This window comes from Urocampus carinirostris, chromosome 19 (genome assembly GCF_059441175.1).
Source record: "Urocampus carinirostris isolate Australia breed hairy pipefish chromosome 19, RoL_Ucar_1.0, whole genome shotgun sequence".
In the NCBI taxonomy this organism is placed as follows: domain Eukaryota; kingdom Metazoa; phylum Chordata; class Actinopteri; order Syngnathiformes; family Syngnathidae; genus Urocampus; species Urocampus carinirostris.
Window position 1 is genome coordinate 11,413,696 of NC_142367.1, and position 18,844 is coordinate 11,432,539.

At 39.5% G+C, this 18,844-nt stretch overlaps 2 protein-coding genes across 4 annotated transcripts in view; one reads left to right on the forward strand and one right to left on the reverse strand.

Moving 5' to 3' along the window:
- Nucleotides 1-15,353, forward strand: LOC148347317 (PDZ domain-containing protein 7-like). 2 transcript variants are annotated; one of them, XM_088323244.1, is made up of 17 exons: nucleotides 1-150; nucleotides 212-385; nucleotides 4,547-4,684; nucleotides 4,758-4,932; nucleotides 5,015-5,191; nucleotides 6,231-6,378; nucleotides 7,997-8,057; nucleotides 8,938-9,115; nucleotides 10,164-10,369; nucleotides 11,126-11,281; nucleotides 11,345-11,469; nucleotides 11,541-11,632; nucleotides 12,727-12,818; nucleotides 12,885-12,956; nucleotides 13,022-13,360; nucleotides 14,953-15,053; nucleotides 15,126-15,353. In XM_088323244.1, exons 1-17 carry the CDS (start codon nucleotides 123-125, stop codon nucleotides 15,300-15,302), a joined length of 2,439 nt encoding a protein of 812 aa, XP_088179370.1. In that variant the 5' UTR covers nucleotides 1-122; the 3' UTR covers nucleotides 15,303-15,353. The 2 variants fall into 2 exon arrangements, with proteins under 2 accessions (XP_088179370.1, XP_088179371.1); XM_088323245.1 differs by having other exon boundaries at nucleotides 7-150; nucleotides 246-385.
- Nucleotides 15,345-18,844, reverse strand: part of LOC148347318 (leucine zipper putative tumor suppressor 2 homolog) — a 16,100-nt gene continuing 12,600 nt past the window's right edge. For both annotated transcript variants that reach the window (XM_088323246.1, XM_088323247.1), the window contains exons 4-6: nucleotides 18,323-18,445; nucleotides 18,115-18,261; nucleotides 15,345-16,952 (exon numbers count right to left, since the gene is read on the reverse strand). In XM_088323246.1, the coding sequence (XP_088179372.1) occupies nucleotides 16,398-16,952; nucleotides 18,115-18,261; nucleotides 18,323-18,445 (825 nt within the window). In that variant the 3' untranslated portion in view covers nucleotides 15,345-16,397. The remainder of the gene's footprint in view (nucleotides 16,953-18,114; nucleotides 18,262-18,322; nucleotides 18,446-18,844) is intronic.

The following is an 18,844-nucleotide window of genomic DNA, read 5'->3' on the forward strand; positions in this document are numbered from 1 at the left end:
ATAGGATAATCCTGCCCTGAATAACCTGCAGGAAAGTACTTACACAGAATGTCGTATCTCAAAAGAGCCATTACCTTTTTAACTTTCTCGAGGAAGCTAATAGAAATGCATCATGGGAAAAAATGTCAAGACATGTGACAAGCCTGACAGGTAAGTAGTGACCGTAATGATCAATGCGATCTCCAGGTCACTGTGTGGGCTTTCCGTGAAGGCTCCATGGCTCATTCGGTGGACCCCTCCTGCAGAAGGAAGGACATCACCACGCCAGGGAAGTCGCAGCCAGCCACCCGCAACATTCCGCGCAAGAAGGAGCAACGGAGGCGGCGAGGGATCCGCTCGTCTTCGCCCATGGGCCGCGTCATCCTCATCAACTCGCCGGTGGACGGTGAGACCCAATAAACCTCCTGCCACCGACAAAACGGCTCAAATTTTACCCACACAGTCGTTTACTAACCAAAAAATAAAACTTTTCTTTTACATCGTAGACAATCTGTTTTATTTTACAATAGGAGGATATTAAGAACCCAATATTGTTTTATTGTTCTAATGACACCAAGTTTTCACGTTCTAAATTTCCAACAAACTGGGATGTCTTGTGCCCAAGTTCAAATTTTACTCATTAGAAGTGGGGATGCCAAACATCTTGAAAATATTCAAATGTACAAGGTTCAGTAAAGCATTCTCACAAACTAACAACACGGTGATCAAATAGTGGATTAGGAACAACAATAAACAGAAAAATACTAAAACAAATCAATTAAATTTACTAAAGAACCCTGAACGCATCACTAGAGCGCGTCTGCGCTGCCCAGTGCTGTATACGCACACATATTAGCAGCCCACGAAACTACAGGCTTGCGCCATTTTTTTTTTTTTAAAACGAGGGTACATTGAAGGAGGAATAAAATAAAGACAAAAATTGCCTTTACCTGCGAGACAGCATGCAAATATAAAGTGGTGAATAAGTTCGCCATTTGTACAATCTGCGCAAGTTTCAACTCGCGCAGGTCGTGTGTGGTAAGAGAGGGTGATTATTAGGTTCAGAGCTTTGGGGATACTGAGCACCTGGAATTTTTTTCCCTCATTTCACTTTAAGTGATATCTCATCTCATCTCATCAGCTGCACTGCTTATCCTCAGTAGGGTCGCGGGGGTGCTGGAGCCCATCCCAGCAATCATCGGGCAGTGGGTAGGGGACACCCTGAACTGGTTGCCAGCCATTCGCAGGGCACACAGGGACAGACAACTCACTCGCTCATTCACACCTAGGGACAATTTGGATCGGCCAATTCACATGAAATGCATATTTTTGGAACGTGGGAGGAAACCGGAGTGCCCTGAGGAAACCCACGCAAGCACGGGAAGAACATACAAACTCCGCACAGGAAGTCTGTAGCTGGATTTGAACCCATGACATGAACTGTGCCGCACATGCACTAAGCACTGCACCGCCGTGCTGGCCTTTAAGTGATATAACATGTAAAATTCAGTTATGACAACATTTTAATCAAAATTTTTTGCTAAAGGCATTTAATTTTAAAAGGTATTTTTTTAATCAATTGAATATTCCCTTTTTAATTGTACTATGGCACTCTTGGGCTTCCATCATAACATTGTCTCACTGTAATACACTGGAGCCTCCACAGACTAGTGACACGAGCCAAGCGAAAGCGGAATCAAATGGACTGAACCATTTCAAAGCAGTGGAGCATTTCTGACGCTGCGTTGTTTACTTTTTTTTTTTCTTAGTAGCATTTTTCATCATATTAAAGCCTATCCTTCATTATCTTATATATCTCTATTAAGGAAAAGAGAGTTTTTGATATCTTCAATTTTGGGGGTGCTTAGGTTGAATTGACACAGCGCTTGAGCAGCCCCCAAAATGGGCTTGGTTACACCCATGTGTGTAAGCCTCACCTCTGTATCACGTGTCAGTAATGTCAATGATTATAGACACAATTCATCTATGTCGAAGTGTCCTTGGGCAAGACACTGAATCCCTAATGCCCCCCCGATAGCAGGTAGTTGCCTTGCATGGCTGATGCTCGTATCGGCTAATTAGCGTGTAAAAAGGAAAAGTGTGAAGCACATTGTAAAGCGCTTTGGGGGGTCTTCATTGACTTGAAAAGTGATATATAAATGCAGACCATTGGTATACGATATATAGTTTTGAATAAAATTAGAATCTGCTAAGTAATCCTTATTTCAACTAAATGTACCTGTAATTTGAATACACCTGCTTTCTGTAACTGTAACAGAATATTATAAAACATCCAGATTACATAACGCCGTTTTATTCCGTTTCTCCCCAACCTGATCATGTAACCTACAAGCGTGGCCTTTTCTATTAAATGGGATCCGCGAATGCTGCAAATATATGCTCAGTGCTATCATTTGCAGCTATTGTTGCTAGTTGCTAATACTCCTTTACAATCCAAGAGCTGGCATTTGCATGTTTTAATTTTTAAATCAGTAATGTCATACAAATTTTTACTGAAGGCCAGAACGGCATGCGTGTTCTCAAAGGGCCTGATGTAACTTGTAAATATAACTAAATGTAATTAAATTGAATGCAAAATATTTTCAACTACTGTTAAATGCTGGTCCGGCCTCTGAGATCCAATCTGCAACCTCACTGGAACTGTTAAAAATCTGGACTGAAAGACACTTATATTCTATGGCTTATGAAAAACCTATGTTTCACGTCGACAATGTGTATTGCAACATCCATTGCAGCCTGGTCCTCCTAGTAGGGGGATTACCTCAAGGGCGGTCCTTTCTTAAGGTTTCTTCATTTTCTTCATGCGGAGGTTTTGAGTTTTCCATTGCCCTCATGTAAGTTTTAGATCAGGGAATGGTTTAATAATAGTCTGTTGTGTGTGAAGCCCTTTTAGACTCTTTGTGATTAAGGGCTATACAAATAAACACGACTTTGATGTAAACTATGTCATTTGACATATTACATTAGCTTTGAAAAAGTCGCTGCCAATATACATTATAAAATGAATATATAAACTCACAAAATCTAGGACATTTTTGGGATCATTTATTTCTCATTTCCGCTCTTCTGCATTGATATCAGGTCACTACTGTGTAAAGATGTTGAATTTGTGAATAACATAATTGACTGTGGATAATATAGTCGACAGGTATGGGAAATGTAGTTGATCAAAGCAATCTTGACTAATTTATTTTAGATGCTCAGACATTTTAAGCTCTCGCGGGCCATTAAAAATAATGTTACGGGCCACATTGGGCAATTAGGCCATGAGTTTGACATGTGTTCTAATGCATTAATGACTATGACACTTGTCTGTTAAAGCAACAGCAACTAGATAGATAGATAGATAGATAGATAGATAGATAGATAGATAGATAGATAGATAGATAGATAGATACTTTGTTCATCCCCGAAGGGAAATTCACATTTCCAGCAGCATCCCTGAGCTGAGAACAATCGAGAACAATCGAAAATAACACGGGAGCTGCTGGAGTGTCTGCCATTCGTGACGGCGCCGGAACAAAAGATTCAATAGTCAATGCTAATGCTATGCAATAGCATAAGAGCTTGCTCTGTCCACTCCACGCATCAGCCCGGTATTGCAGTACTTCCGGGAACGGTGCATTCGCAATGATCGCAGCAAGGCTTTAGGGCTAGGACCTTAGCTTGGCCTTTTGGCTGAGAGTAAGTGTCCCAGCTCCTAGGCTTTGTAGCGTATTATGAACTGACCGATAACGGATAATGGATAATGAATAACGAAGGTAGAACAATAACCCTTAAAAACCCCAAACCCCCAAGCATCATAGTCACTGTTGCCAAAACCATGACACTGATGCTTGTTAGTAATGCTTGATATAGCCACTAGCTGCTACTAGAATAAGCCAACTCCAGCTGTTAGCTACTTGCTAATGCCATTTTCCAATGCATTAATGGCTAACGTTTTAGTGAGTGATTAGAGTACAGGCTAGTGTGGTACTCGTTAGTAGCAGCGCCTTGGATTAGAAACGAGCATTGTAAACTAGCATTTGTTGTTTAAGCAGTTGTAGAGATAACCCTAATGCTATTGCCTAGGATTACAAATTAGCATTAGCGGTGAGTAGCGTCATAGTTGTTGTTGCAAGTGCTGATTATTTAGTAGTTTGAAAGGCTTGCTCTTCGCATTAGAAAATACTGTTACAGTAATCCCTTGTTTTTTGCATAGGTTGAGTGTCAAAGACATCCTGCGATAGTCACAACTCCAGAACTAGAAACCAAGAACAAACCAAATTACAGGGTCAAGTGTTTAGAAAAAAATAAAAGCACTGTACTTTATTAAAAATGTTTTCATAAATAACTTCTTTAATCCTTCGGTTCACAAATTCCTTAACAGCTTGGACAGTTTTCTCCACTACTGATGGTTTCTGGCCTGCGTTTGGGTAGTGGACAAATTGGTTCTAGTCCATTCCTTGTTGTTATCGAGCCAGTTCTTTTTCAGTCTTTCTCTCGTTCTGACCCCTTGGACTGTGCCCTGAAGTATTTCTTTCTTTTTTTTTTTTTTTTTTCTTAGGCGGTGACGACAGTGAGGACCTTCACACAATCACGGTGGATAAAAGCCAGGACGGGAGGCTAGGCTTTAGCGTGCGCGGCGGCTGCGAGCACGGCCTGAGCATTTTCGTCAGCAAGGTGGAAGACGCTAGCACGGCAGGTGGGATAAAAAAAAGCATCTTATTTTTAGCTTTCTATGTTTTCTTTTGTCAATGATGGCATTTACTGTCCAGAGGAGGCTGGCCTGCTGGTGGGCGACAAGCTGGTCGAGGTGAACGGCGTCAGCCTGGAGAGCATCACCATGAGCAGCGCTGTGCGGGTCTTGACGGGCAACAACCGGCTGAGGATGGTGGTGAGGCGGGTGGGCAAGGTGCCCGGGATCCGCTACTCTAAGGAGAAGACCACCTGGTGAGCAGTGGTGAGGATGACTTCCACTAGAATAGACAGATCTTGATTGTGAAGAGCAAACCGGTGGTGCTTCTTACTCCAGGGTGGACTTGATCCACAGACGCATGGTGGTGGAGGAAAGCGGGCGGACGCCCTCGGATGCCAGCGCCGGAAGCGCATTGCGGAGGATCGTCCACCTCTACACAACCTCCGACGATTACTGCCTGGGCTTCAACATCCGTGGCGGGAGGGAATTTGGACTGGGGATTTATGTCTCCAAGTAGGTCATTCTTTTTTTTGAAAATGTATTTTTTTCAGTTTAATTGTATTTTAATGATAGTTTTTGCTATTTTTATTAATCTTTTAATGTACATTTTTGTCTTCATTTAAAAAAAATTTTACCTGCCTGTAATTTTTTTTCCTGATTTATTTTTATTTTCATATGAGTTTTAAATATTTTTTTGCAGTATTTCTTTTTTTTACTCCTTTGACGTATTGTCTGGGCTTCATTTTTTATTTTGGAGGGAATTCAAAATGTTTTTTTTTATTTCCTTGTTTATTTAAATGCTTCAAATATTTTTACCTTTATTTTTATGCATTTTTTGATGAAGTTAATTACTTTTAGAATCTTGCCAACTTTATTTGTTGTAATGTTATCATATTTCTGTTTAATTTATTTTAGCTATATTATGTTTTACATGTTTCTTGTGTATTTATGTATTTTGAAGTTTTGTTTTCAATTTTGTACATGTTTTAACGTATTTTTAATGTTTTATTTTATTTTTTAATTTTGAAAAACATTTTTATTAACCTTTAGCAAGTACCGGTGGCTCTTTTTAAACCATACAGTTTTATTTAGATTTTATTATATCTTTATTTTCAAATAATTTTAAATGTTTTAATTTTGTTTCAATTTGTTTTTAAATATGTAATTTTACATTTTTCAATAGTTTTTTTAAAAATTGTTTAGTTTCATGAAAAAAAATCTTTTTTAAATTTTCTTCTTTTATGATACTATTTTTCATGGTACTATTGTGACACCGTATTATTCTTTTTTATTCCCTATATTAATAAAATAGGCCAGTTTCTAAACAGTAAATTAAAAATATATTTTGTTTATTTATTGACTTTTTTCTCTTTAAAGTCTTTATTACATGTTTACCCTGGAGTGCCATGTTACATACAATATTTCACAACGTTGATATCAATGACAATAGAAACAATTTAATTCAAACATTTTAAAAAATGTTTTTAAAGAAAATGCAAATTAAATTTGTTGTTGTTATAAAAAACCTTTTTTTTAAAACGTCTTCTTTGAGGCTGGACCCTGGCGGACTGGCCGAGCAGAACGGCATCAAGATGGGAGACCAGATCCTGGCCGCCAATGGCATCAGCTTCGAGGACATCAGCCACAGCAATGCCGTGGAGGTCCTCAAGAGCCACACGCACATCATGCTGACCATCAAGGTGATTTTTCTTATTTCACTACAAATATTCCTATTGTTAGAAACAAAATTAAGAGAATATTTAATTTGAGTATTTTAAATTAGCACAATTAACTACCCAACAAAATCTGAAAGTGACAGTGTGTCGTAATTCACCGCTAGAGGTCGTCCAAGCTTAGAATCAGCTGCCCCTACTTACGAACATGATACGACAGTGTATTTTTTTACACACTGTCCCTTTATTGAAACTCATTTTCTTTCAAAACATTTTAAAATGAAGAAGAGAATTTTCCTATTTTTTTAAAGGTGACGTGCGTCATTTGACGTGTCCTTAAAAAGTTCAACATAAATTATCTTCTCGATGTGCCAACAATTTGAGTTCAAAGGACCCTCATGCTTTATTTTCCATTGCACCTATCTGATTTTATCTTATTTATCAGAGCTGTTCATTACGGTATTAGGTTCAAAGAAAGGGGCCTGGGGGAGTGCTGAAGAGTGATGTCATGATAATCCCTGCATTTTTCTTTTCACTTTATTTGTAAGAGTAGCATTAAATGTAATTTAATAGAAGTAATTAAAGGCCTTCTTCAGGTATAGTACAAACGCCAACCAAACTTAAAGTAAGATATAAAAAGAAGGGTTTGTTCAAGCGCATGCAAGAAATTCGCAAACAGACGCTGCCCTGCTTACGAATGAGATAAGTTCCAGACGATCGTTCGTAAGTTGAATATGTTCGTAAGTTGCTTCGGTGTTATATTTTGTATGTTTAAGGTTTATATAAGTATGTTTAAGGCTCGTATAAGTAACCTGTATTGTTTTGTACTGAAAAAATAAACATTTCATAAAATAATATGCTCTATAAAGATAAATAAAGTGGAGTTTAACTTACTTTTGGAAGATAGGCTTCAAGAGGTCCTCCTCCGTGGTAGAGAGTGGACGAAAAAAATGCAACCGCATTAAGCTTTCTTATTCCACTTTCATTTCAAAAGAAACGGCTAACCTCTTCTTTACACTTCACACCAACCATATTGAATGGATGTACGAGATATTAAACAATAAAAATGTCAAAGTCCTTAGTGCGCTGGAGATACAGTACAGTATGTTTAGACACGAACTAGGAAGAGGAAGGGGATTTCTTCGGGGTGGATGCTGAGTGAGCTTTTCACAGTGCCACCACATGGCACTAGCGGCAGAAAGAAGCACTACGGTAATGTCCTGTACTCTGAAAAAGGTGCACACAATACAATACAATACAAAACATAACTTACAGCAATGTCCAGATATTTTTCGACATCCCAAAAAATATGTTTGTATCTACTGTTTTTGTAAGTCGAATGGTCGTAAGTAGGGGAGCGTCTGTTTAATGCAGCTCTTTATGACATCTTTCAAGAACTTTTGTACTTAATGAGTACAACATAATACGTAAAGACATTCCTTTGACGAGACAGCTGGCACGCAGTTGTAATATTCCCCCAAGCTCGGGTTTTGCCGGGCAGGAGAAAATAGCCGAGCTGCGTGCATTATTCAGCGGGCGTCGAGGATCGGGTGCAAAGGAAAGCGCCGTCTTCGTTCATGTGTTACTCCTGATACATCAAAATTTAATTTGAGTTGATTTACATCCTGTGTTTCAACCCCTACAGGAGGCCGGTCGTTATCCTGCTTACAAGGAGATGGTGGCGGAGTACCGATGGCTTAACAAGCGTATGTGTGCATCGTTTCTCATTTTTTTGTCCTGTTAACAACAAATTGTGAAATGTCATGTGACTTGAACATGAAGCCTGATTGCACACTATACTGCAACATTGTTTATAAATAATTTAACGTTAGGTAAAGCAAGGGAATTATTGTTTTAAAAGTATTGTTTAATACTTTCCCCTAAAACTAGTGAGTTTGTCCTCCCCATTCCCAGTAAGCATATCGCTCTCCTTAAGTATTAAGAAACCTAAGGAAAAAAAAACTTTTTTAAAAGCAAACAGGGCAAAATAAGAAATGAAAACTACTTAAAAAATTGTTAGCATTTTTTACCATTTTATTGAAAGAACGTACTGTATTGTTTCTATTATTTTCTGATGTATTTTTATCTAAATTGTTTTGTTTTTTTTTACTTTTCACTGCCCGGTCTTGGGCATAGCAAAAACACATAATTTATATTATTATTTTAGATAATTTGTAATTATTTTTCTTATTACTGTAGTTTTTATTGTGTTTTTTTAATAATTAATAAACAGTACTGCCCCGGCTTCAACATTAGCAGCGTGAAGGACTTTGTTTTTGAGATTTAAGTCTCCAAGTATGTTTTTTTATTTGTTGGTGTGTTTCCTATTTATTTTAAAATACTATATTTTTGTTTAACTGTTAAAAAAGACACTTTCCTGCATACAATTTTCGAAAAGGTGTTTTTTTTCCCTTTATATATTTTCTCCTCGAGAAACTCTTGACTAAAAAGATTCTCGTAATAAATAGATAAAGACAATTTGAATATAACGGGAAAAATCTGACTAGAAAAAAATTGCCTTTGATAAAAAAAAATAATTAAAAGCTGACTGGATCCTCCTCATTCAAGTTTTCTTTTTACTTTCAGTGGCCAACGGTGGTCCTAAATCATCATCTCTGGGCTCTGAGTCCAATTCGTCGGCATCCTCGCTGTCCTCTGAGACCCCCGTCAGTTCTCTAAGCGGCCTTTCCCAGGTCATGTTCCCCCCAAGCCTGCCATTTGCCTCCGACATGGTGGACGTATGCATCTCCACTGAGGACCAGAGGTTGGAGCCTTGCTTTTTGGGCTTCATGTTTTTGTTTTTATTTCATTAAATGTATTTATTTGCTTTTTGGACTGTAAGGCGCACCCAAAAACCCCAACTGGCCAGAAATTTGAACGTGCATTATATAATCCTGTGCGCTTAATATGCGGATGAAATTGGAAATGTCTTACCAAGGTTTTGCAATTAGTGATCAGTCGATAGATTTTATCGCTGATTGTAACTGCATAGAAAAGGTGGCAACAGGGATCAAACTGAATAGCAATGGTAATAGCACAGATTCCCAACCACCAGGCCACTGGATTGTTGTTTACAACCCAGTTTGTGGCGTGGAGTGCACTGGTTCCGATCCAGTAGACCCCTAGGGAAACAAATGTTATCATTATCACGTTGTTTGTAGTCATGGTACCAGGTATGTTATAGTAGAGAGACTGTTTAATTTTTTCTCAGCTCAAACTAAGCATTTTATGTGACAAGCGTTTTGATTACGTGCATGTATGTGTTTATTTAAAATTTTCAGGATGAATGAATTACTTCTCACAAAACCATTCTCTTCATTCAGTTAAGAACAACGGAATTACTTCCCACAATGCCCATATTGTCATTCAGTTCAGAATCTCGTGCGCTTCGTAAAGACTTTGCAAGTCTGTTTTACCGCGGGCCAGATTATATTATTTTGGCCCCGCCCAATAATGACATCTACAATTTGGCACAGTGACTAAAAGTATTGTGATGATGAGATAAGACGTAATGCCTTTTCTTGTGTCGTCAGCATCCCTTGGTGTTCAGTGAATGGGTTCTGGCGCACTACATACAATGATCTGGGTTCTGTGTTCAAAGTTATGTATTTAGTTGGAATTGTGATCAGTAATATACTCTGACAGTTAAGTCAATTCAACACTAGCCCTTACAGTTTAATTTCCATGAGCTTTTTAGTTCGGTGCGCCTTATATGCAAAAAAGTATCACAAAATACTATTTTGGGGGGTGCGCCTTATACTGCGGAAAATAAGGTAATTTATTATTAGAATACCATTTTTTTTGCACGATAGATTCGAGTCCCACCGCATGGAAGCCGCCATCCAAACGGACACCACTCGCAGCCGGGTAGCCACCACGCTGCTGAGAGACACTGCCATCCGTCAGGAGGACAACGAAGGCGAACCTAAAAGGGAGTCCCGCAAGACGTCTGTGCTGTTGGCTCTGAGCAGACCCAGCCGGCCCATCAGTCGCTCACAGAGCCAGGCCACCTTAGCAGGTTTGGGATTTAAAGAATTAGGGAGGCAGGAACATTTTTCCCTAATAACCAATAGCGTCCCGTTTCTGGAGACGATCTTTTTTTAACGTGAATAATTATGGCCATGCTCTCAGAGTTCGAGAGGAGACAGGATAAAGATGATCTACTGCGTCTATTGAAAAATAAAATCACAAGTCTGTATGGTGAAGCGACTGAATATGGCCAAACTCTCCAGTGCCTCGCACACATTATGAAAAGGTACATAGGAGGCACGACCAAGTTGTGCTACTCCTTCTATAGAAAGAAACAACAAAACAGGCTGTTCACATCCTGAGTCATCTGAATGATTACTGTTGAGCTCTGCAGTGCCTTGCGCACATTATGAAGCGGTAGAGAGGAGACATGACCAAGTTGTGCTACTCCTAATATAGAAACAAAACATCAACACAACAACCTATACACATCCCGAGCCATTCGACAGATTATGGCTGAGCTCTCCAGTGCCTTACACACATTAAGAAGAGGTAAAGAGGAGACGCAACCAAGTTGAGCAACGACTGCTACAGAAATTCCAAATCTATTGGAAAGAGAATCATGATTGCCGGAAATCATCCTAACAAGTAGATTGATTACAAGGTGGCTTCAAGGGACTCATTTTTCCCCTTAACGGGCAGATAACTGTGGTCGGATTCAGCGTATTGGTGTAATAACTATTGACCTGATAATTATTGTGCATCTCTAAAATATAAATATAAATGTAATGTGTTGTACTCATAGAAATTAGCCAAAAGAAGGCCAAGAAGCAGAAAGGAGGAAAAAGCTCCGGGGAGAAGAGCGCACTGCAACGCTCCAAAACGTTGGTGAACTTGCTCTTCGGAGCTAAGAGGAGCACCTCCAGGGGGCGCTCTAAGTCACTGTCCACTGACAAAGAAGGTACACTGCTTCCATATTGAGATTGACATTCTTAAAGTTAGCGAAAACACTTTCCAAATGCAGGTTTGGGCCTGGGAAGTCGCAGCCAAGCTTCTCGTCCAGAGGAAACACTGCGAGCGGTGGAAGAGTTAGCGCAGCGTCTGTTGACAGAGGAGGAGACGGAAGCAGTCATGAAGGCGTGTCGGACAGTAGGACTCTGACAATTTTGTGTGTTTGGTCATTGATGATGAAAAATAGCCACTTGTGCTTCCATGCTTAGTATGTCGAGGAAAGGTGTGTGGAGACGTTAGTGCGCCACCTCCTGGCCGTGCTGGATAGGCCTGAAAAACTGCTGCTGCTAAGGGAGGTCAGGTAAGGAAATGATCCCATTTATTTTTAAGACACACCCAAAAGGATGAAAAAAATACTAAAGTCTTTATTTCACAGGGTTTCGATGAAATTCTAAATCAAATAAAGAAATAAAACTTGTTTCCTGCTTGAAAAATTGAAGAAAAATAAATGAGAAAATGCAAACGAGCAATAATACAGAACTAAGGTACAAATGAATGGAGATAAAAACACTGTACAAATATATAGATGAATCAACATAACACAAAATAAATCTAAGAAAAAAATACAAATATTACAAAATGTAGAAATTTATGAATATACTTATATAACACATTTATTATATTAAATATATTCATAATTAATGCTAGTATTGTGATTTTTATTTTTCTCTAAAAATTGTAGCAAGGCAAATGTAAAAATAAAGTGTGGATATAAATTCTCAAATAAATATGTATGAATAAAATATTTTAAAACATTAGTTTTTGTATTAAATACATTTAGATATACTTCTCATTAAATTATTCTTTTTATTTTTTCCATAAAAATGTTTTTTTTAAAGAAAAGTTCCAGAAAATGGATTTAAAAAACAAATGGAAACTTGGTCGGATAGAAGCGAAAAGAAATCTTTTTATGGAATAAATCATAACCCCCTCAAGTACATTCTTGTATAAATGTGATTAAAACAAATTTTAAAATACCCCACAGCTTTAATGATACATTCCTAATTCAAATAGTTTTTTTAAGTTTTAAAAATAATATTTGGTATTTTTTTTCAGAAGTACATTTTTATTATATTTATTTCATTTTAACAGTAATTTCAGCTTTTTTCCTGATGTCTTGATGACGATATTGTTTCAAAAGTATATGAATAAATTGCCCGAATTAAAGAAAAATAATTCTGACATGATCATTCAAAAGTAAAACCTTTTGTTTTTTCAAGTCATGTTTATTTGTATAACCCTTAGTTACAAGAAGCCTCAAAGGGCTGTACAGACTGCAGACTGTTATTACATCATCCCCTGATCCAAACCCGACATGATGGCAGGAATAAAACCTCTGAAAGCTGAAATGAGGGGGGCAAGTCATTTAAATTTGCAGGGCTTTTTTTCCGGCAGGACGCTACTCCCCGCCGCCCACCTCCGCGAGTTCAACAGCACGGTGGAAGCGGTGGAGGTGGAGGCCTACGACATCCTCAAGTATCGCTCAGGTTTGCAACCCTCACGTACACCACACTAGAAAAGCATCTTAACCTTCTTTCGTTTCGCCACGTCAGTTCGAACGCCGCCTCTTCGTTCTCCCACGTCCGGTCGAGCACCTAAACGTCGCCTCATCACGCCCATCCCAGGTAGGAAACCTGTAACAAAAAAAATGAAACTAAACAGCTAAAATGTTCATTTCCGGTGTCATCAGATTTTCAAGGAGGTTTCCAGCTACACAGCAGCACCATGGTGGAGAAGCAAAGCCACCTAGTGGATAAACTGGAAAATCTCAGCTTGACAGGCCCACGAGCATCCAGGCAGAGGCGACGTCGCCCCACCGTTACCTTCACGCCGCTCCTCGATATCCCGGTGGACGGATATCGGTTCACCGAGGAAATTGTGCGATCGCCTGAAGGTAGCTCGCACCCCAATTGGCTCCTTTCCAGCAATCACGACGCCGCAGCCAATTCAGAAGGTCTGAACGGCCAACTATTTCTCCAAGAGTTTGAACTCCAAACGGTCAACATCTCCAAGACCAAGCAGTCCCTAGGTAAGAGCTTTGTATTGGGTTTTCTTACTTGAAATTTTTTCCCAGAAGTACCAGATTTTCCAGTCTATGAGATGACACTACAAAATTAGGCAGAAATTTGAAAGTGCGACTTATAACCTGATGCGCCTTATTGATTTTAGCAAGAACCTTTAATCACCACTGACCAAAATCAAAACATCTTATGACATGGGATTCGAACCTGAGTCGTAGTGGTGAGGGCACTGGACCAACAGTGGTGCACATGAAATATTTAAAGTCATTAAGGGTTATCTCCATATCACAATATTGTTTTCCTCACAGTGCCAGAAACACTCATTTGCCAAGTGGATTTTTATGGGTTAAACGGTCTTTCCACTTCTCCACTTATGTGTCAAAAACGTTGCGAAAGTTAAAAACGGAAAACGTCTTTCTACAAAAAGTTATTTTACATACGTATGCATATTAAACAGATAAGTTATTGACACACAGGTAAAGAAGTGTAGAGATTACCAGAATGTACTGTGCAAATCAGTGTTTCTGACACCGTGAGTAAAAATAATGTGATAAGAAGTTCTAATGCCTTTTCATATGTCGTCTTTAACACTGGTGATCTAGTGAAAAAGAGTCAGTGCCCTCACCTCTACGACCCAGGTTCGAATCCCATCGCATTCAATTTTTCGTGATTTTGATTAGCGATACTTCGACATATTCATCATTACACTATTATATGTTTTAGGTGTGTATAGTTCCCTTTGGTTGCACATGGTGCTCATATTGTATTTTTAATTCTATGCGCCTTATGAGTGAAAAATATATTACTGAAACCATTTTTGGGGGTGGGCCGTAGGGTTTAGCTCAGAAATTGGGTCGGTTGGACCAATCCATTACTTGAACCATTGTGATTCAAATTTGTGGGTTGTTTTGTAGCTCGACTAAGTTTCTCAAAGTCTTGTTTAAACAAAAATACTTTCTGTAAAAATATTTTGTCAAGAGTAAGGTCTTATTTATGACAACTTTAAAAAAAATGTACTTTTTGTCTGAAATAAAATTTGTATGTGTATTTAACCCAAAATGAACCGTATTATTGGTATAATCAAATTAACGCAACTATTTTTTTTCTTAAATTTTTTGCTTTTGATAAACCATGTTTCCATGTGTATTTTGCAATTTTTGTTCATAAAAAATTGCTCTATTTTTCCGGATCTTATCAAAACAAGTGAGGAAGTTTAGGTCAGATTAATTGTTGGATTGGTACATTGATTATTTTCATTAAACCAGGTTTCCTTTTTTGTGTTATTGTAAATAAATAAATCCTTTGGGGTTTGTGTATCTAACAAAAAAGTAATACATTTTGAAAACCACAGTACAGGATTGTTTTTTTTAATAAAACATGGTCGATTTCTAGTTTATTTTTTTAAAAATATATATTATATAATTCATAAATAAATCCTTGTATATTTTACACAAAATTAAACCAGTTTTGAAGACAAATATTTTTTTTGTCAACGATCCAAGCAATCTGGGTCAAATTACTCGACCATTGACTCCGATTGGGTTATTCTTCCTCTTGTATTATACACATTTTTGCTTACTTTCTATGTCTTGTATGGCAGGCATCAGCATCTCAGGTGGGATAGAGTCCAAAATCCAGCCGGCAGTAAAAGTGGAGAAGATCTTCCCAGGAGGAGCCGCTTCCACTTGCGATGTCCTCAAGGTAAGACGGACATTAACGAGACAGTGGAGCGTCCTCCACCACTAACGTCCCCACCTCTCATCTCCTCCTCAGGCCGGGTTTGAGGTGGTGAGCGTGGATGGCGCCTCGCTCCAAGGCGTCACGCACCATCACGCCGTAAACCTGATCCGGAAAGCCTTCAGTGACAAGACCAAAGACCCCATGGTTCTGGTGGTTAAAGTGCCCTGCAAGACTCCAAAGACATCGTTAGCACTGCCTATTGGCCAATGACGTTCAAACACACCACAAATGGAAAAAAAATAAAAAACACAATTTATACAATTCAGTGCTTCCTTTAATACAAACAGGAAAATTTACAGTAAGGTGAAAATACACAGTAATAGCTATATGTGTGCTATGGGAGCCTGACAAACATTCGATATGAAACAAAAATTTCTTTGGTCAATTCACAGTGCACACAGATTCATTAACAGTCAAAAGAAAAAAAAAACACCCCAACCTCAAATTGTCGTCTTCTTTTCGGCCCTCTGTAAAATAATGTAAAATGGTTTAACTGGGATGGGCGAACCGGAAAGTTTTTTTATTCTATATTTTAAAAGGACAAATTCGGATTCCTTCTATTCTAATAACTGATTCATAAAGTTTAAAAATACAGTTAACATCATTTTATTAAATTATTATTTCTCGTGGTTCAAATAACTGTGCATTACCAATTTAATGATATAGAAGTTATTGACTTGAAAACATTTATTGTATGTAAAACTAAACTGTTGTATTATGGTCATTTCCAATGGTTAGGTTTGTGCTTTTAAATATTTGTTCTCGGTTTTACATTTATTTAGAAATAAATTAAAACAAATATATATTTTAATATGATCTCATAGTTTTTTTCATTTTTATTCTTTGCATTCGTGGAATGTTTACAGTATTTGGGATTGTCTTTAGTTCCGAAGTATTTTTTCTCAGTTTTGCATTTAAAAATAAAAACTCATTTATATCCATCCTTTATCTGCACCGCTTATCCTCAGTTGGGCTGCGGGTGTGCTTGAGCCCATCCCAGTCATCTTCAGGGAGTGGGCAGGGGACACCCTGAACTGGTTACCAGCCAGTCAACTCATTTATAATTTGTATTTATTTTCTACATTTCCAGTTTAAACATTCCATGAATACAAAAAAAAAAACAAAAAAAGGGTTGGTCATCTGTTTCAAATGCTGTTCACAAAGTCATGAACGATGCTGAGAAGAACGTAACTTATCATATAACAATACTACTCATGATTGTATTGGCGTCAAACTGACTTGGAGCAGACTTCCAAAATGTCTACTACTCCAAGTGAGTTTCCACCTGCAGCGCAAGAAAAAAAATTAAATTTCTGTGGCGGCGACCTCATCAAAGACTATTTCATTGCCGCTCCCGTCGTCATCGTCTCTGTCTCTGCTCTCCAGCTCCCGGTTCAGGTCTCTCAGCAGGAGCTCTAGCTGACGGTTGCGCTGGTACATGTCCATGTAGTTCTGCTGCAGCTGCTGCTGGTAGCGTAGTACTTTGCCCTTCTCCTCCTGCCACGTGCGGCGTTCCTCCTCAAAGGCGCCCGCCTCCCTCTCGGCCCGCCGCCTCTCCAGGGCCAGCTCGCCCCGCTCGCCGTCCAGCTCGCTCTCCAAGCGCAACGCTTTCTCCCGTAACAACTCGGACTCACTCTTACGCCGCTGCAGCTCGTTCTCGCACACTTCCAGCTCGGCGGCGCGGGCTCGGCTGGTGGCGCCGGCCTCCTGCAGGAGGGACTGGGTGGTGCCCAGTTCGCCGCGGGCGTCGCGCAGTTGCCCCCGCAAGGAGGCGGCCTCGCTCGCTCGCTGGGCCAGTTCCACTTGCACTTCCTTCAGTTGCTGCTTCAGTAAGGAAATCTCACCGGATTTCTGACAAACCTGTCCGAAAGAAAAACAGGTCACATCACATCTTTAAATACTATCTATCATTCAAATATTTCATAACATTATCACACATTAACTCATTTTCCTGTAGTGGTCGCATTTAAAAAAGGGCTCCATTCTTTTTGGCTTCTCTGTCGCAAAACACGCAGGCTGCATGACGCATACAATTAGCATACATTTATCAGTATTACGATGGGCATGAAAATCCCTCACCTTTCGGAGAAAGTCTTTGAAATCATAAAGGCTCGGTGGCATTGGCGTTGGGTGCCCGCCACGAAAACGGAAGGTCAATGGTTCCTGCCTTGGCCAAGTCATAACAAAGAATTACAACATTGGTACCCATTGCCTCCTTGCCTGGCGCTCAGTATTAGGGGTTGGAATTTGGGGGTTTGGTCAACTAATGACTCCCAAGACAGGTGTTCCACACATTGGTTGGGTAGAACTATCGTTGCATCATTACTGTACCCGGTCTTACTACTGTGTATGGGGGCTGACCCCTGGTAAAATAGGCTAAGGCGAGGAAGAAGAAGGTTATATATTATATAGAGGGGATTGAATTGATTTAAAAGACTTTCTCTAAAAGGAGAGAGATTGTCATACCTCATCCTTATTGGCCTCCTCCTGGTGTCACGAGACATACAAGGTATGTGATACAGCTTGGGAAATTCCCTATTAAGAGTTGTATAATATAATGCTCATGTTAATGTGCTTTAAACTTTGTCAACGAATTATCGCTTTGAGACTGGGAGGTCGGTGGTTCGCGCCCCGGCCGAGTCATTCCTAAGACTTAAAAAGTGGTCGGCGGCGCCCTCTGTTGGCTGCGGCTGCATCGGCTCGCTACAACGGGTCAGGTGCAATCGACATTTCGTTCTGTGTACATTGTTACACAGAATGACAATACAAGGAAATTATTATTATTATTATTATTATCAAGAGCATCAAATCAGTGACAATGTAAGTTAGAGACGCCACTCCTCCCACATGCATAAATCAATCTCGAGTGTTAACTTGGTTGTTCTTGATTGAATGACCTGGTTTTGTGCGTCGATTCTATGACAGAATGTTTCTTTACTAATGGAATAACCCAAGAACATTGACATAGTACAGTAAAAAACAAACTATTGTTTCTAAACAAGTAGGAATATTGCCTTATCACCTCCCACTTAGTCTCTTCCAGTCTGGGGCCCATCTGGATCTTGTCGTGTTCGTAAGATGCGCAACGCTCCTCCAGCTGCTCTCGCTCCTTGAGCAGCTGTGAAAAGTCCTCCTGCAGCTTTTTCTTCTCATGTTGGAGCTGATGAACCTGCGAGGAGATCATGAGTTGTGAATATGGTTCCCATTTTTTTTCCTCATATGGTTGTGACCTGCATCTGAAGCACTTGCTGGGCTCGCTGGGCCTTCTGCGAGGCGGCCTGCATCCGGGTGGCACAGCCCTGCCGTAATTCCTCCACCTCCAGCTCAAAATGCTTCTGCCGCTCTTCGTAAACCTCAAACGTAAAAGGAATTTTCATTAGATTTACGTCAAAACTTTATACAGTGCTTAGTGAAACTATTGTCCCCTCAAGAACGTTAGTCATTTTGCCACATTTCAGGCCAACCTCGACCGAAATGACTATGAACAACAAACAGAGTTAACTTGTGTGTGAATAAGCCTCAGTTTAAATGCACCTGCTCTGAAATGGGCTCAGAGTTCTGTAAAAGGATACACTGGAGAACAGATAGCATTATTAAGACCGACGACAGAAAACACCAGGCAGATCCGGGTTAAAGTTCTGGTAAAGTTAAAAGCAGGAATGGGATGCAAGACATTTTCGCAACATTTACGCATCTTCCGGAGCACTGTGGGAGAAGTAATATCAAACTGGAGAGAGTATAAAATCATACCA

Excerpts from the sequence above, each read along its gene's own strand:
- LOC148347317 (XM_088323244.1), top strand. The coding sequence starts at position 123 with ATGTCAAGACATGTGACAAGCCTGACAG. Across the intron at positions 9,116-10,163 it reads ATCTCCACTGAGGACCAGAG|ATTCGAGTCCCACCGCATGG; the intron begins GTTGGAGCCTTG and ends TTTGCACGATAG. Across the intron at positions 12,819-12,884 it reads CATCCTCAAGTATCGCTCAG|TTCGAACGCCGCCTCTTCGT; the intron begins GTTTGCAACCCT and ends TCGCCACGTCAG.